The following is an 11043-nucleotide window of genomic DNA, read 5'->3' as shown; positions in this document are numbered from 1 at the left end:
TTTCAGCTCAGGTCATGATCTCACAGTTCATGGGTTCAGGCCCCACATCGGGATCTGCCCTTGCAGTGTGGAGTCTGGTTGGGAGCCTCTCTCTCCTCTCTCTACCCCTCCTCTCCTCTCTCTTTCTCAAAATAAATAAACTTAGGGACTGTGTAAAGATTTTAAACATTTTATTTAAACACAAGTCGTTATAAATATACAGCAGAGAAAATATCTTTTCCCCCTTTGTTAAAGCATAATTCTATATCTTTAGATAGGTGATATATTTCCATGCAAAAATTTAAACAGGAGTATATAATTTTTTTTTTCAACGTTTGTTTATTTATTTTTGGGACAGAGAGAGACAGAGCATGAACGGGGGAGGGGCAGAGAGAGGGAGACACAGAATCGGAAACAGGCTCCAGGCTCCGAGCCATCAGCCCAGATGCCTGACGCGGGGCTCGAACTCACAGACCGCGAGATCGTGACCTGGCTGAAGTCGGACGCTTAACCGACTGCGCCACCCAGGCGCCCCATATAATTTTTAAGGACCTGTATATTTTGTTATTCGTTGAAAAAGCAGAAAATCCCAAATTTACCACAGGAAAAAAAAGGTGATAATGAATTATGGTATTTAATAAAATTCTAGACCCTGTGGTTTAGATGTTACATGGTTGCACTGCATTTATTTTGCTGAAATGACAGAGTATTGCCTTTATTTTTCAAATGAAGTCAAATTATGAGATGCCAATTGATGTTATAAATCTGCATGTTATGGTCTGGCATGATTTCTTCTGTACGGATTCCAGCTTTATGACCACTAGAAGAAATTAAAATACATAAAGAAAAATAGATTCAATTAAAATGTATACAAAGAAAATTTTATATAAAGCTATAAATTATTTGGGAAAGGCCTCGAGAGGGAGTATACTTTCTTATACAAAAAGAATTTTATAAAGAACTGGAAATGCTATTCTAAATTATAGCAATGTCACATTCAGATAATAACCAAATATGAAAGGCACTATTATCAAATAACTCATTACAGGGAATGAATATGATATAAAGATTTTTTTCCCCTATGAGTCAGGTAACAAACACTATAAGCAGGAAGAATTTGTAGAAATGAAAAATAACAGTTTGGAGGAAGGGTTAAAGTCGTTTCTAAACATAATGGCTATGATGGAGATGTTAAGCATAGGGGTTTTCTTTTTTCTTTTCCAGTCTTATGGCTTGTGGTTGTGAAAGCATATTATAGGTATCTGTTGAGAGTGTTTTAAGTCTTGAAATGACTTAAAGTGAACACCAGGGACAAATAAGTGAAAATAGAAAGAGTTCATATACCAGTATTGGCAGGAATTTAACCATCAAATACTATTTCAGGATTATTTTAATATCCATGATTATGATTAGTAATGATATAATTAAGAGACAATTTTGTTATAGAGACTTTAGACAGACAAAAACCAAAACAAAAACACCTTTCAAACTTTTTACATCTAGGTGCTCTAGCCTTATCAGGCATATCCTCTGTTCGCCTGGGTACACTCCATATGTTGAAAATACTTACCTGTATGGACTCAGGTTTTTATTTTCATCCCAAACCATTTAAGTTGTACAAATACTGTTGTTATATATTTTCCTGAAGCCAAAGGTCAATTTAAGAATAAAGAAAAAGAGGAGAGGGTATTAGTAGGGATGCTGTTGATAACCCGGCAATTTGCAGAAGATGTAAGAGAAGAAAAAGTGCAAGGGTCAGTACAGTTGAATGCCGTGTTACCCTGTGTGGTCTGGTTTGCGTGCTTATCGTCATTACAGCTTTGCAACAAGATCGGTTAGACAAATTGAGAGTAAACATTTACGTTCACTTGAAACAATTTGAAAATGCTGTGACATTTTATTTTGACCATGTGTTACAAAATGATCACGTGTCCACAATGATTTGGAAATCAGACGAAACCAAACCAAATCAGACAAAATTGGGCCTGACCACATTGGAGAAGCACTGAGAGTTCAAGCCTCAATATGATACAGTAAACCTCTTGGTCAACATATAGAAGAAACACTAGAACAGGGTTTTCACGGTACCTCCCTGCTATTATTGCCCTGTGGGGAGTGGGGAGAGGCCCTTTAGCCTAGGGTGTACTTTGGGGCTTTGAGGCCCCTGATGTTCTTTCTTGGTAGAAGGGTGCATTTTCTCTCTTGCAGGATATAAGAGCTCTCATGACTACCTAATACTGCCGAAGGAAAATATCTAGATTCTTTGAAGACAATTCCAGAATCCTTGTAGTAAGGAGAATAAGTACTAGATTGAACTCAGGCTTCTCATATGTCATACATTTTATATTCTATATTTTCATTTACTTGGAGACATTTTAGTTGTCTCTGAAAGCTCAAGTAAGTTGGTTGGATAATTGATATAGAACAATCTTGTAGATGCTTCTATAAAAAAAAATCTGTCAGCTCAAGGAAAAAAAAAAAAGGAGTTTTTTAATGGAGAAATCCTAAACGGTGTGTTGTTGAGTGGCAAGTCACAAGGAGAGAAGATTCCTGGCGGGAGATACCTGAACTGGCAATGAGGTTGGAAAAATTAACCAAACTAATGTGTGTCCATAAATTAAAAGTTAAAAGGCTCAGAAGTTGTGACAATTGCCATACCCTCTAGAAAGGTGGTTGCAAGAGTCACTGCTGCCTTCTCCCTCATATCCCTTATTATTATACTTTCCCAAGGCATAACTGTACCGATGTAAAATACGTTGTGCGAGCATATTTCAATGCATATCTAAGAGGCCATGATTATGTGGCGGTATTACAAACTCTAGCCTATCAGCAAGGAAAGAGCTGTGTGGATATTTAAGACAGTGCAGTAACTCTGTAAGGTTGAGGATCCTGGATTTGTAGGTGGCAATCGAAAGCTCCTTTGACTATGCAAAGACAAATCAAGGGGTGGGGGATGCTGAAGGGTTAAACTGTTACTAATAATTTGTAGTTAGTCCAAAACTAAAGAGGAGGGTGAATTTTAGAACGAAGACCATCACAGCCTGAAAAAGGAAGGCACTTTCCTCCACACTAATGGAGTCTTGATTCTCTTCAGAGCAGCAAAGAAGCCAGTTGAATTTTTCACCACTCTAAACATACTTGCAGCTAGGGGTGGCCAGTGACTCCATTTGGACAAAAGAAATATAAGTGAGTGTTTCCAGACTGACGTGTAAAAGAACTTGGAAATCATCAGTCCCATCCTCATTAGAAAAAAGTTGAACCAACTGAAAATCAACAACTCTTCTACATCCATCAGAGAATTGAGGTCATGGGACACACTGCTGTCCTGGAACCTGGAGAGACCAATGATGCTCCTGGAGCCAACACTGTCCCAGTAGGAACACTCAAACTTTAATGGACGAATTGCTGCACCTCAGTATGGATAAGCTTCAAAGTTAAAAACTCAGGGTGGGGGGCCAGTCTTAGGGAGGCCCCCACATTTCCTTGAGTTTTACCTCCAGGAGCCCCACCAGGTCTTACTGTGATAATCAGGGGAAAACATTTCGCATCCAGCAGTAGGAGGGGAAAAGCAACTATTTTGAAATTCTCCAGGGCTCTCTCTTCTCCTTAATAGGGCCCTCAAGGGAAACTATTTTATCAGAACCTAAACAATTTGGGCTTTATTAAACCCTCACTGACCTGGGGAAGGGGAATAGCTGAATCCAGACTCTTCTACATGGCAGAGAGAAATACCCAACTCCAGTTCCCTATAGACTCCCTGTTTCACTTAAGGGTAAATGTAGCTCAATAGTTCTAAGGACACAGACTCACTAAAAGCCTGAGGCCTAGTCATAGGCCATAATAGGCTTCTCTTTCCCCCACAGTTTACCACCACATTAGTAAGGCTCCTATACAGTATCAGAAAAGTCCAACGTATGCTGCAAGCCTCAGTTCCTGCTTAGAAAGAGTCTCCAGGGGAACTCAAATACAAGAGGAGACACAAAAATAAGGACACCAGAGTAAATTTTCACCTCTGACACTACAGGTACAGCAAACAGAAAACATAGCCTAAATCCTAGCCAGATAAACACAAAATCTCACACTAAAGGTTTGTCTATCTCAGTTTCTAACTTACTCAGTGTATCATGTCTGGCCCTTAACAACAACAACAAAATATAAGACATGCTAAAAAGTAAAAACAAAAACAAACAAAAAACAGCCTGAAGAGATAAAGCAAGCATCAGATCCAGACTCAGATATGGTAGAGATTTTGGAATGATCAGGTTGGGAATTTAAAATAATTATGACCAGGGGTGCCTGAGTGGCTCAGTTAAGCATCCAACTCTTGATTTCAGCTTAAGTCATGATCTCACAGTTCATGTGAGCCCACATCGGGCTCTGTAACAGCGTAGCCTGCTTGGGATTCTCTGTCCCTCCCCCTCTCTCTTCCCCTCCTCCACTTGCTGTCTCTCAAAAATAAACATTAAAAAGAATTTAAAAATGAAATAAAAATGATCAATACACTAAGGACTCTACTGGCAAAATGGACAAGATGCAAAAACAGATGAGTAATGTCAGGAAAAAAAAAGATAATTCTAAGAGAGAATTAAAAGCAAATGCTATAAATCTAAAACATTGGCATACATTAAGAATGCCATTGATGGGCTCTCATCAGTAGACTGACACAGTAGAGAAAAGAATTGGAGCTTGACACTATGTCAAAAAAACCTATCCAAACTAAAAAGAAAAAAGAAAAAAGGATGAGAGGGAAAAAAAGGGAATAGAATACCTAAGAACTGTGGGACAATTAAAAACTATAAAAACAAATTAAATCCAACAATATATATAAGTTTTAATATTTTATTGAAGATTTGTGTATCTGTGCTTTGAGAGACAGTAGTCTGTCATTTCTTTTCTTATAATGTCTTTGGTTTAGGTATTAGAGTAAGTAATGCTGGCCTCACATAATAAGTGAGGAAGTTTTCTCTGTGCTTCTATTTTCTGCAAGAGATTGTAGAGAACTCGTGTAATTTCCCTTTTAAATGTCTGGTAGAGTTCACCAGGGAACCTATCTGGGCCTGGTGCTTTCTATTTTAGAATTTAGTAATTTAATTTTATTGATAAAATTTATTATAGTTGACTCAACTGCTGGTATGAGCTTTTTGTCCTCTGTCCTATAATTTTTTCTCTTGCAATGTAGACACTGTGTCTACCATTGTGGAAGCCTTTTTGAGACCATGAGAATAAAAATCATATGAGAAGTTTGAAGGATCATAAAGACAGAGGGAACCTGGGACTTCTTTGGTGATTTTTGGAGCCAACATGTCAGTTGTAGACTGCCTAGGTCAGGAGTTCTTCTTTGGAGACAACATATACTCTTATATGATTAAACCACTGAAGTTGAGTTTCTGTTATAAAGAGCTAAAGTTAGCAATTCCTATTTTACATAATTATTCATTAGTTGTGCTTATAAAATATTTTCTTTCAAAAAGAAAACCAACAGGAAAAAAATCATAATTATTGGAAATAAAATTTTTCCCAAATTTTTCTGTAATAAAATATAATATAATCCTAATCCTGGAGATTGCCTGAATAAGGCCAGGGCTCACTACTAAGTTGGAAGAGGAATGTATGAGGAAAATGGGGATTTTCACCCTGAAAAAAACCATAAATATGAAGGAAGGTAACAGTTGTCTTCAAGTATCTGAAGGGCTTTAAAATGGAGGGCAATTGGATTCATGTCTGGGTACAAGAAATATAATTAATACTACATGTAAAAGGCTCATGGAGGCATTATGACATGTTATGTGGAAGCACTTTTGAATTCTTGTCAACAATAGGGGCTCAGTCAGTTAAGCATCCAACTCTTGATTTCAGCTCAGGTCATGATCTTGTGAGTTTGCGCTCCACACCAGGCTCCACGCTGACAGTGTGGAGCCTACTTGGAATTCTCTCTCTCTCCCTCTCTGTCTGCCCCTCCCATGCTCTCTCTCTTTCTCAAAATAAGTAAAATAAACTTAAAAAAAACTAAAAAAATATATAAATAAGTAAGTAAATAAGTAAATAAGTAAGTGAGTAAATAAATAAGTAAATCCACATCAAATATATGCAAAAATGGAATAAGCTGTAATTGGTGTAGATTGTTCTGATGTTGCAAGTGATCAAGCCTAGGCTGAATAACTATTTGGCAGGAGTTTTTGTAATTTATTTTCTAAATAATACAATCCAAAAGATTTAAGTAATGATTTGGGGAAGTCAAGGTCATATATGGTAAAGCAAAAACTGAAAACCAGAGTGATGTGGTATATAAGATTTTAGTCTTTTCAGTAAACCCCATCATCTCCAGGAAACAATCTGCAAAGGAGATTTAAATAGGCTCTCTACTTCTCTCCATTGGACAGAGAGCCACTTCTTTTTGTGAAGTGCCAGCTAGGTCCCTGAGATATAATGGTGAAGGTTAAAATAAATGTATTTGGACATAATGGGTTCCTGGTCATCAGCGCTGCTTTTAACTCTGAAAAACCAGATATCATCACCATCTATTACTGTTTCATTGATCTCAACTACATGTTCTACATGTTCCAGTATGATGATTCTACCCTGGCAAATGCAATGGCACAGTCAAGGCTGAGAACTGAAATGTGTTATTGATGGAAAGCCCATCTCCATCTTGCAGGAGCAAGATCCCACCAACATCAAATGGGGTGATACTTTTGCTGAATATGTTGTGGAGTTCACTGGTATCTTCACTACCATGGAGAAGGCTGGGGCGTGCGTGAAGGGTGGAGACAAGAAGGTCATCATATCTGTCTCTTCTGCTAATGCCTCCATGTTTATGATGGGTGTGAACCATGAGAAGTATGACAACTCCTTCAAGGTTATTGGCAATGCCTCCTGCATCACCAGCTGCTGGGCCCCTTGGGCCAATGTCATCCATGACAACTTTCATGTCATGGAGGGACTTAGGACCACAGTGCATGCCATAACTGCCATCCAAAAGACCTTGGACCTCTGGGAAGCTGTGACATGATGGCTGAGGAGCTTCTATTGGCATCACCAAGACTGTGTGCAAGGTCATCCTTGAGCTGAATGGGAAGCTCACTGGCATGATCCATGTCCACACCCCCAGTGTGTCAGTCATGAATCTGATCTTCCTGGGGAAAGCTGTCAAATATGATGACATCAAGAAGGTGGGCTACACTGACCTGGTTGTCTCCTGCAACTTTAATAGTGACAGCCACTCTTCCACCTTTGATGCTGGGGCTGGCATTGCTCTCAGGGACCACTTTGTCAAGCTCATTTCCTGGTACAACAATGAATTCAGCTACAGCATCTGGGTGGTAGGCCTTATGGTCCACATGTCCTCCAAAGAATGAGAACCCCCAGACCCAGGGAGAGGACAAGAGGAAGAGAGAAGCCCTCAGCTGCCGGGGAGTCCTTGCCCCAACTCATCTGCCAACACACTGAAAATCTCCTGGGCTGAAATCCATCGTAGAGCCCCTGAAGAAGGGGAGGGGCTTAAAGAGCCCTACCTTGTCATGTACCATCAATAAAGTACACTTTACCCAGCCAGAGAGAGAGAGAGAGAGAGAGAGAGAGAGAGAGAGAGATTTAAATAATAGATGAGAATTTGATTAGAGGAGTTTTAAGGTGACTTCCCAGACTACTATTACACATTTCTCAAAGGAAAAGGGAAACCCAAAATTTAGAGTACTGCATAAATTAAAAATAAGGATGTGTTTTGCATTTAAGGAGCTGTTGATTTCAGTGAAGTCTCTATGTTGTACTTACTAGGAGTCCTGGTTCTGGAATAGGTGCAGGTCTTGTAAACCGTTTACTAAGTTTCCTCTTCTGTTTCCTTAGGTTTTGCATATTCTCAATACGTTTATCTCTGAACTTTTGGAAAATTAAAAGGAAGGAAAACAAATAATACTTTTTATAACAAAAAGTTAACATGCTGATTGTATATTTTTAATGTCAGTAAAAAATATAAATACAACCAGTACATAGCTATGTAAAAGTAGGAAAAAAATCCTTTTTCAAATGTGTGGTTCCTAGATGAAGAAAACACCCTAGAGCATCCCTAGAGTTTTCAAATGAGCCTGTTTCGTCTCTCTCTCTCTCTTTCTCTCTCTTTTTTAAAGTTTATTTATTTTGAGAGGAAGAATGGAGGAGGGGCAGAGAGAGAAAAAGAGAGAGAGAGAGAGAGAGAGAATCCCAAGCAGGCCTTGCTCTGTCAGCATGGAGCCTCACGTGGAGCTCTCTCTCACAAACTGTGAGATCATGACCTGAACTGAAATGAAGAGTCGAGTGCTCACCGACTGAGTCACCCAGGGGCCCGAGACTATTTACTCTCGATTCCCATTTCACCAACTATGGGACCCCAGACTCATATATATATATATATGTGTGTGTGTGTGTGTGTGTGTGTGTGTGTGTGTGTGTGTGTGTTTTATTTTGAAGTGATATTCATTTGGGGCATGGGGCTGGTTCAGTCAGGTTGGTTCAGTCAGTTGGGTTAAGTGCCCAACTCTTAGGATTCTCTCTCACCCTCTCTCTCTGCTTCTGTCTGTCTCTCTCTTTCTCTCAAAACAAACAAAAAAAACTTAAAAACAATAAAATGAAAATAATGTCATTAAAACCCCCAAAGGAATTTCCTTTATAGAAATAAGAAAACAAAATTTATGCACATTCTTTAGTTACTTTAAACACTGCATATGCCAAGCAGAAATTTTTATGTTCCCATTTTATGCCATCTTTAAGTAACAGAGACCTTAAGGGATCAAACTAGAACACTTTGAAGATGAGGAAGAGTATTAGGATGCAGAGTACATGCATAATAAAAATTTTATCCACTTCCAGTGGGAGTGCAATTGGTATAATTGCTTTGAAAACTACGCGGTATTACTTTATAACAATGAAAAATTGTCTTGTCCTATTATCCAGCCATTCTATTCCTATTATGTTAAAAAAACCAAGAATACAAAGCATTTAGGTTATTCTCATGAAGACTCATCCTAATAGTAGTCACAGTCCTGTGAAAGATAACACAGAAGTATCTAGGTAGTAAAAGTTCTATCATATTAGAGACCCCTGCGCGTAAAAGAACAAGATAAAGTCACAATCTTGAAGTACCCAGAATTATTTATTTTTTTATTTTTCAGAGTGACAGCATGAGTGGGGAAGGCACAGAGGGAGAGGGAGACAGAGGATCTGAAGCGGGCTCTGCACTGACAGCAGTGAGCCTGCTGTGGGGCTCGAGCTCAGGAACCATGAGACCATGACCTGAGCTGAAGCTGGACACTCAACAAACCGAGCCACCCAAATGTCCCCAGAGTTATTTATTTAAACATTACCTGCCGTGCGGTGACATCTGAAGGGCGTGGCTGTCTTGGCCCTTCCTATATAATATGTAAAATTAAAACCATAAAAATCATGAGCAAACAACTATTCAGTTATTATAATGGGAAGCCTATGCTACTGTTTTTTATTTATGTAATATATGCTTATTATCTCAATTTGCAAAAGGCAGGATCAGAATAAGAACATGAAGGTGAAAATCAGAGTGGAAGATGGCAATAATATCACGAGAAAAAAGAGTCAGCTCTGAATCATATTACAAAGACCACGTAGCATACTGAGATTTATCATGGAAGGAAAGACAGGTATGAGCAATCAGAAAATTATGTTTCTGCTGGTCCTCAGGATGATTAAGGAACCCCAGCAAGTAGTATGGTTTTCTGAGACACAGGGAGCTTGGCTTTACTTTCTGGGGTTCCCACACCTTCCACTAATTTCTAAATTGTGCTTTAAATACCTTCCGCTCCCCTCATTTTGCTCCAGTTGTTTAGCCCAAAGACCCAAAAGCAATCTCCTCCCCATGTGAATATTGAGAAACGTATTCTGCCCCACCCCCACTTCTGTAAGCCCCATCCCACCTCCGGGACAAACGACTGAGGGTGCCTGGTTTCTAGTGGGCACAAAGGGAGGCTTTTCCTCCTTCAGGAACCGGCTCAGGATCTAGCCTGTCTACCTCACCCGGGATTCTCAGCCCCCAGCACCAAAGCGCCCACACTGGCCGTAATCGCCAGTGATCAGTAATCGCAAGTGTCCCAGGCACATGGCCCGGGAAAGGGGCAGACAAGTTGGGTTTGGGGTCTTGGAGAACTCACGGGGTTCACTTGGATGGCTTCGTCCCCCCTACAGCACAGACACATGCTGCAGAGCCTTGGAGCATCCCCCGCTCGGCAAAAGTCCCTGGTCCTGACCAGGACCAAGTCACTGAGGGGTACACCACGCGACACCCTGGAGCCCCGCCCGGCCGCGTCACAATTCTCTTTGTCCTCCCCTGCGGCCCCCTCCCCCCACCCCCCAGTGCCACTGTGGGATCAGGGCTGCTGGGTTTACCACAATTGCCTGTTCTGCCAGTACTCTTGCTCAGACAAGCACATGATACAATAAACAGAGTTTAGTCCTCGACTCTGCCCTCTTTCTGTGGACCTCTAACTTAGTTCCATGGTCCTTCACTTCAGCCTGTCATCGGGTTCTCAGTTCCATCTCCTGGTTGTTTTTCCGCCGTGACTTCCAGTTGGGTCTATCCAGCTATCTGCCTCATCCCTGTCAATCACCGGGCTAAAGAGGGGGAAATTTGAGAATTGTCACAATTGCCTAGACATCATCTCCAACTTAAACTGGGTCTTCACCACTGCTTCCCACCTCTTTTATGTTTGCCTTGCTTTTTCTTTTTTTCACTCGGCAGTGGTCCTTCAAACTGTCTCTCCTCTGTTGAAATCTCTGAGCCCACTGTCCTCCAGACACTTTCAGCAGAAGTAGGACAACTCTTGCTTCACACACCGAGAGTGGCTAAAGCTTCAGTAGAGCTTATGCTCAGCACTGTTAGATGAGTGCATATATATTAAATTATCAACTTCTTGCAACAACCCGAGAGAACAAGAGCATGGTTATTGTCATCTGGGAAAAGAAGGCATTGGTAGGTTAAACAACTTGCCCGAGGTTAGGCACTGGGACTTAAATACACAGAGTCTGCTAACGGGACCTGTGCTGTTTGATCATGGTGCTGGGACG

The 11043-nt window shown here is 40.4% G+C and overlaps 1 protein-coding gene across 2 annotated transcripts; it reads right to left on the bottom strand.

Moving 5' to 3' along the window:
- Positions 1-594: 594 nt before the first annotated feature.
- Positions 595-10561, bottom strand: CCDC179 (coiled-coil domain containing 179). Of its 2 annotated transcripts, none has more exons than XM_060606225.2 (5): positions 10366-10561; positions 9315-9359; positions 7750-7849; positions 7164-7261; positions 595-799 (listed from the first exon to the last, which is right to left on the bottom strand). In XM_060606225.2, the coding sequence occupies exons 1-5, from the start codon at positions 10407-10409 to the stop codon at positions 712-714; spliced, it is 375 nt and encodes a 124-aa protein (XP_060462208.2). In that variant the 5' UTR covers positions 10410-10561; the 3' UTR covers positions 595-711. The 2 variants fall into 2 exon arrangements, with proteins under 2 accessions (XP_060462208.2, XP_060462207.2); XM_060606224.3 differs by lacking the exon at positions 10366-10561 and adding an exon at positions 10131-10276 and having other exon boundaries at positions 7750-7854.
- Positions 10562-11043: the final 482 nt, after the last annotated feature.

Source organism: Panthera onca, chromosome D1 (genome assembly GCF_046562875.1).
Source record: "Panthera onca isolate mPanOnc1 chromosome D1, mPanOnc1 haplotype 2, whole genome shotgun sequence".
Lineage (NCBI taxonomy): Eukaryota > Metazoa > Chordata > Mammalia > Carnivora > Felidae > Panthera > Panthera onca.
This window is presented reverse-complemented; position numbering and strand designations above follow the sequence as displayed.

Bases quoted from the DNA above. Each gene is read 5' to 3' on its own strand.
- CCDC179 (XM_060606224.3), bottom strand. From the start codon at position 10,175: ATGTGTCTGTGCTGTAGGGGGGACGAAGCCATCCAAGTGAACCCC. The intron at 7,855-9,314 runs GTAATGTTTAAA...ATTTTCCAAAAG, and splicing joins CAGATGTCACCGCACGGCAG to TTCAGAGATAAACGTATTGA. The intron at 800-7,163 runs GTCAGTGTAGCC...AATTTCTTCTAG, and splicing joins AAGTTGCAGGAGACAACCAG to TGGTCATAAAGCTGGAATCC.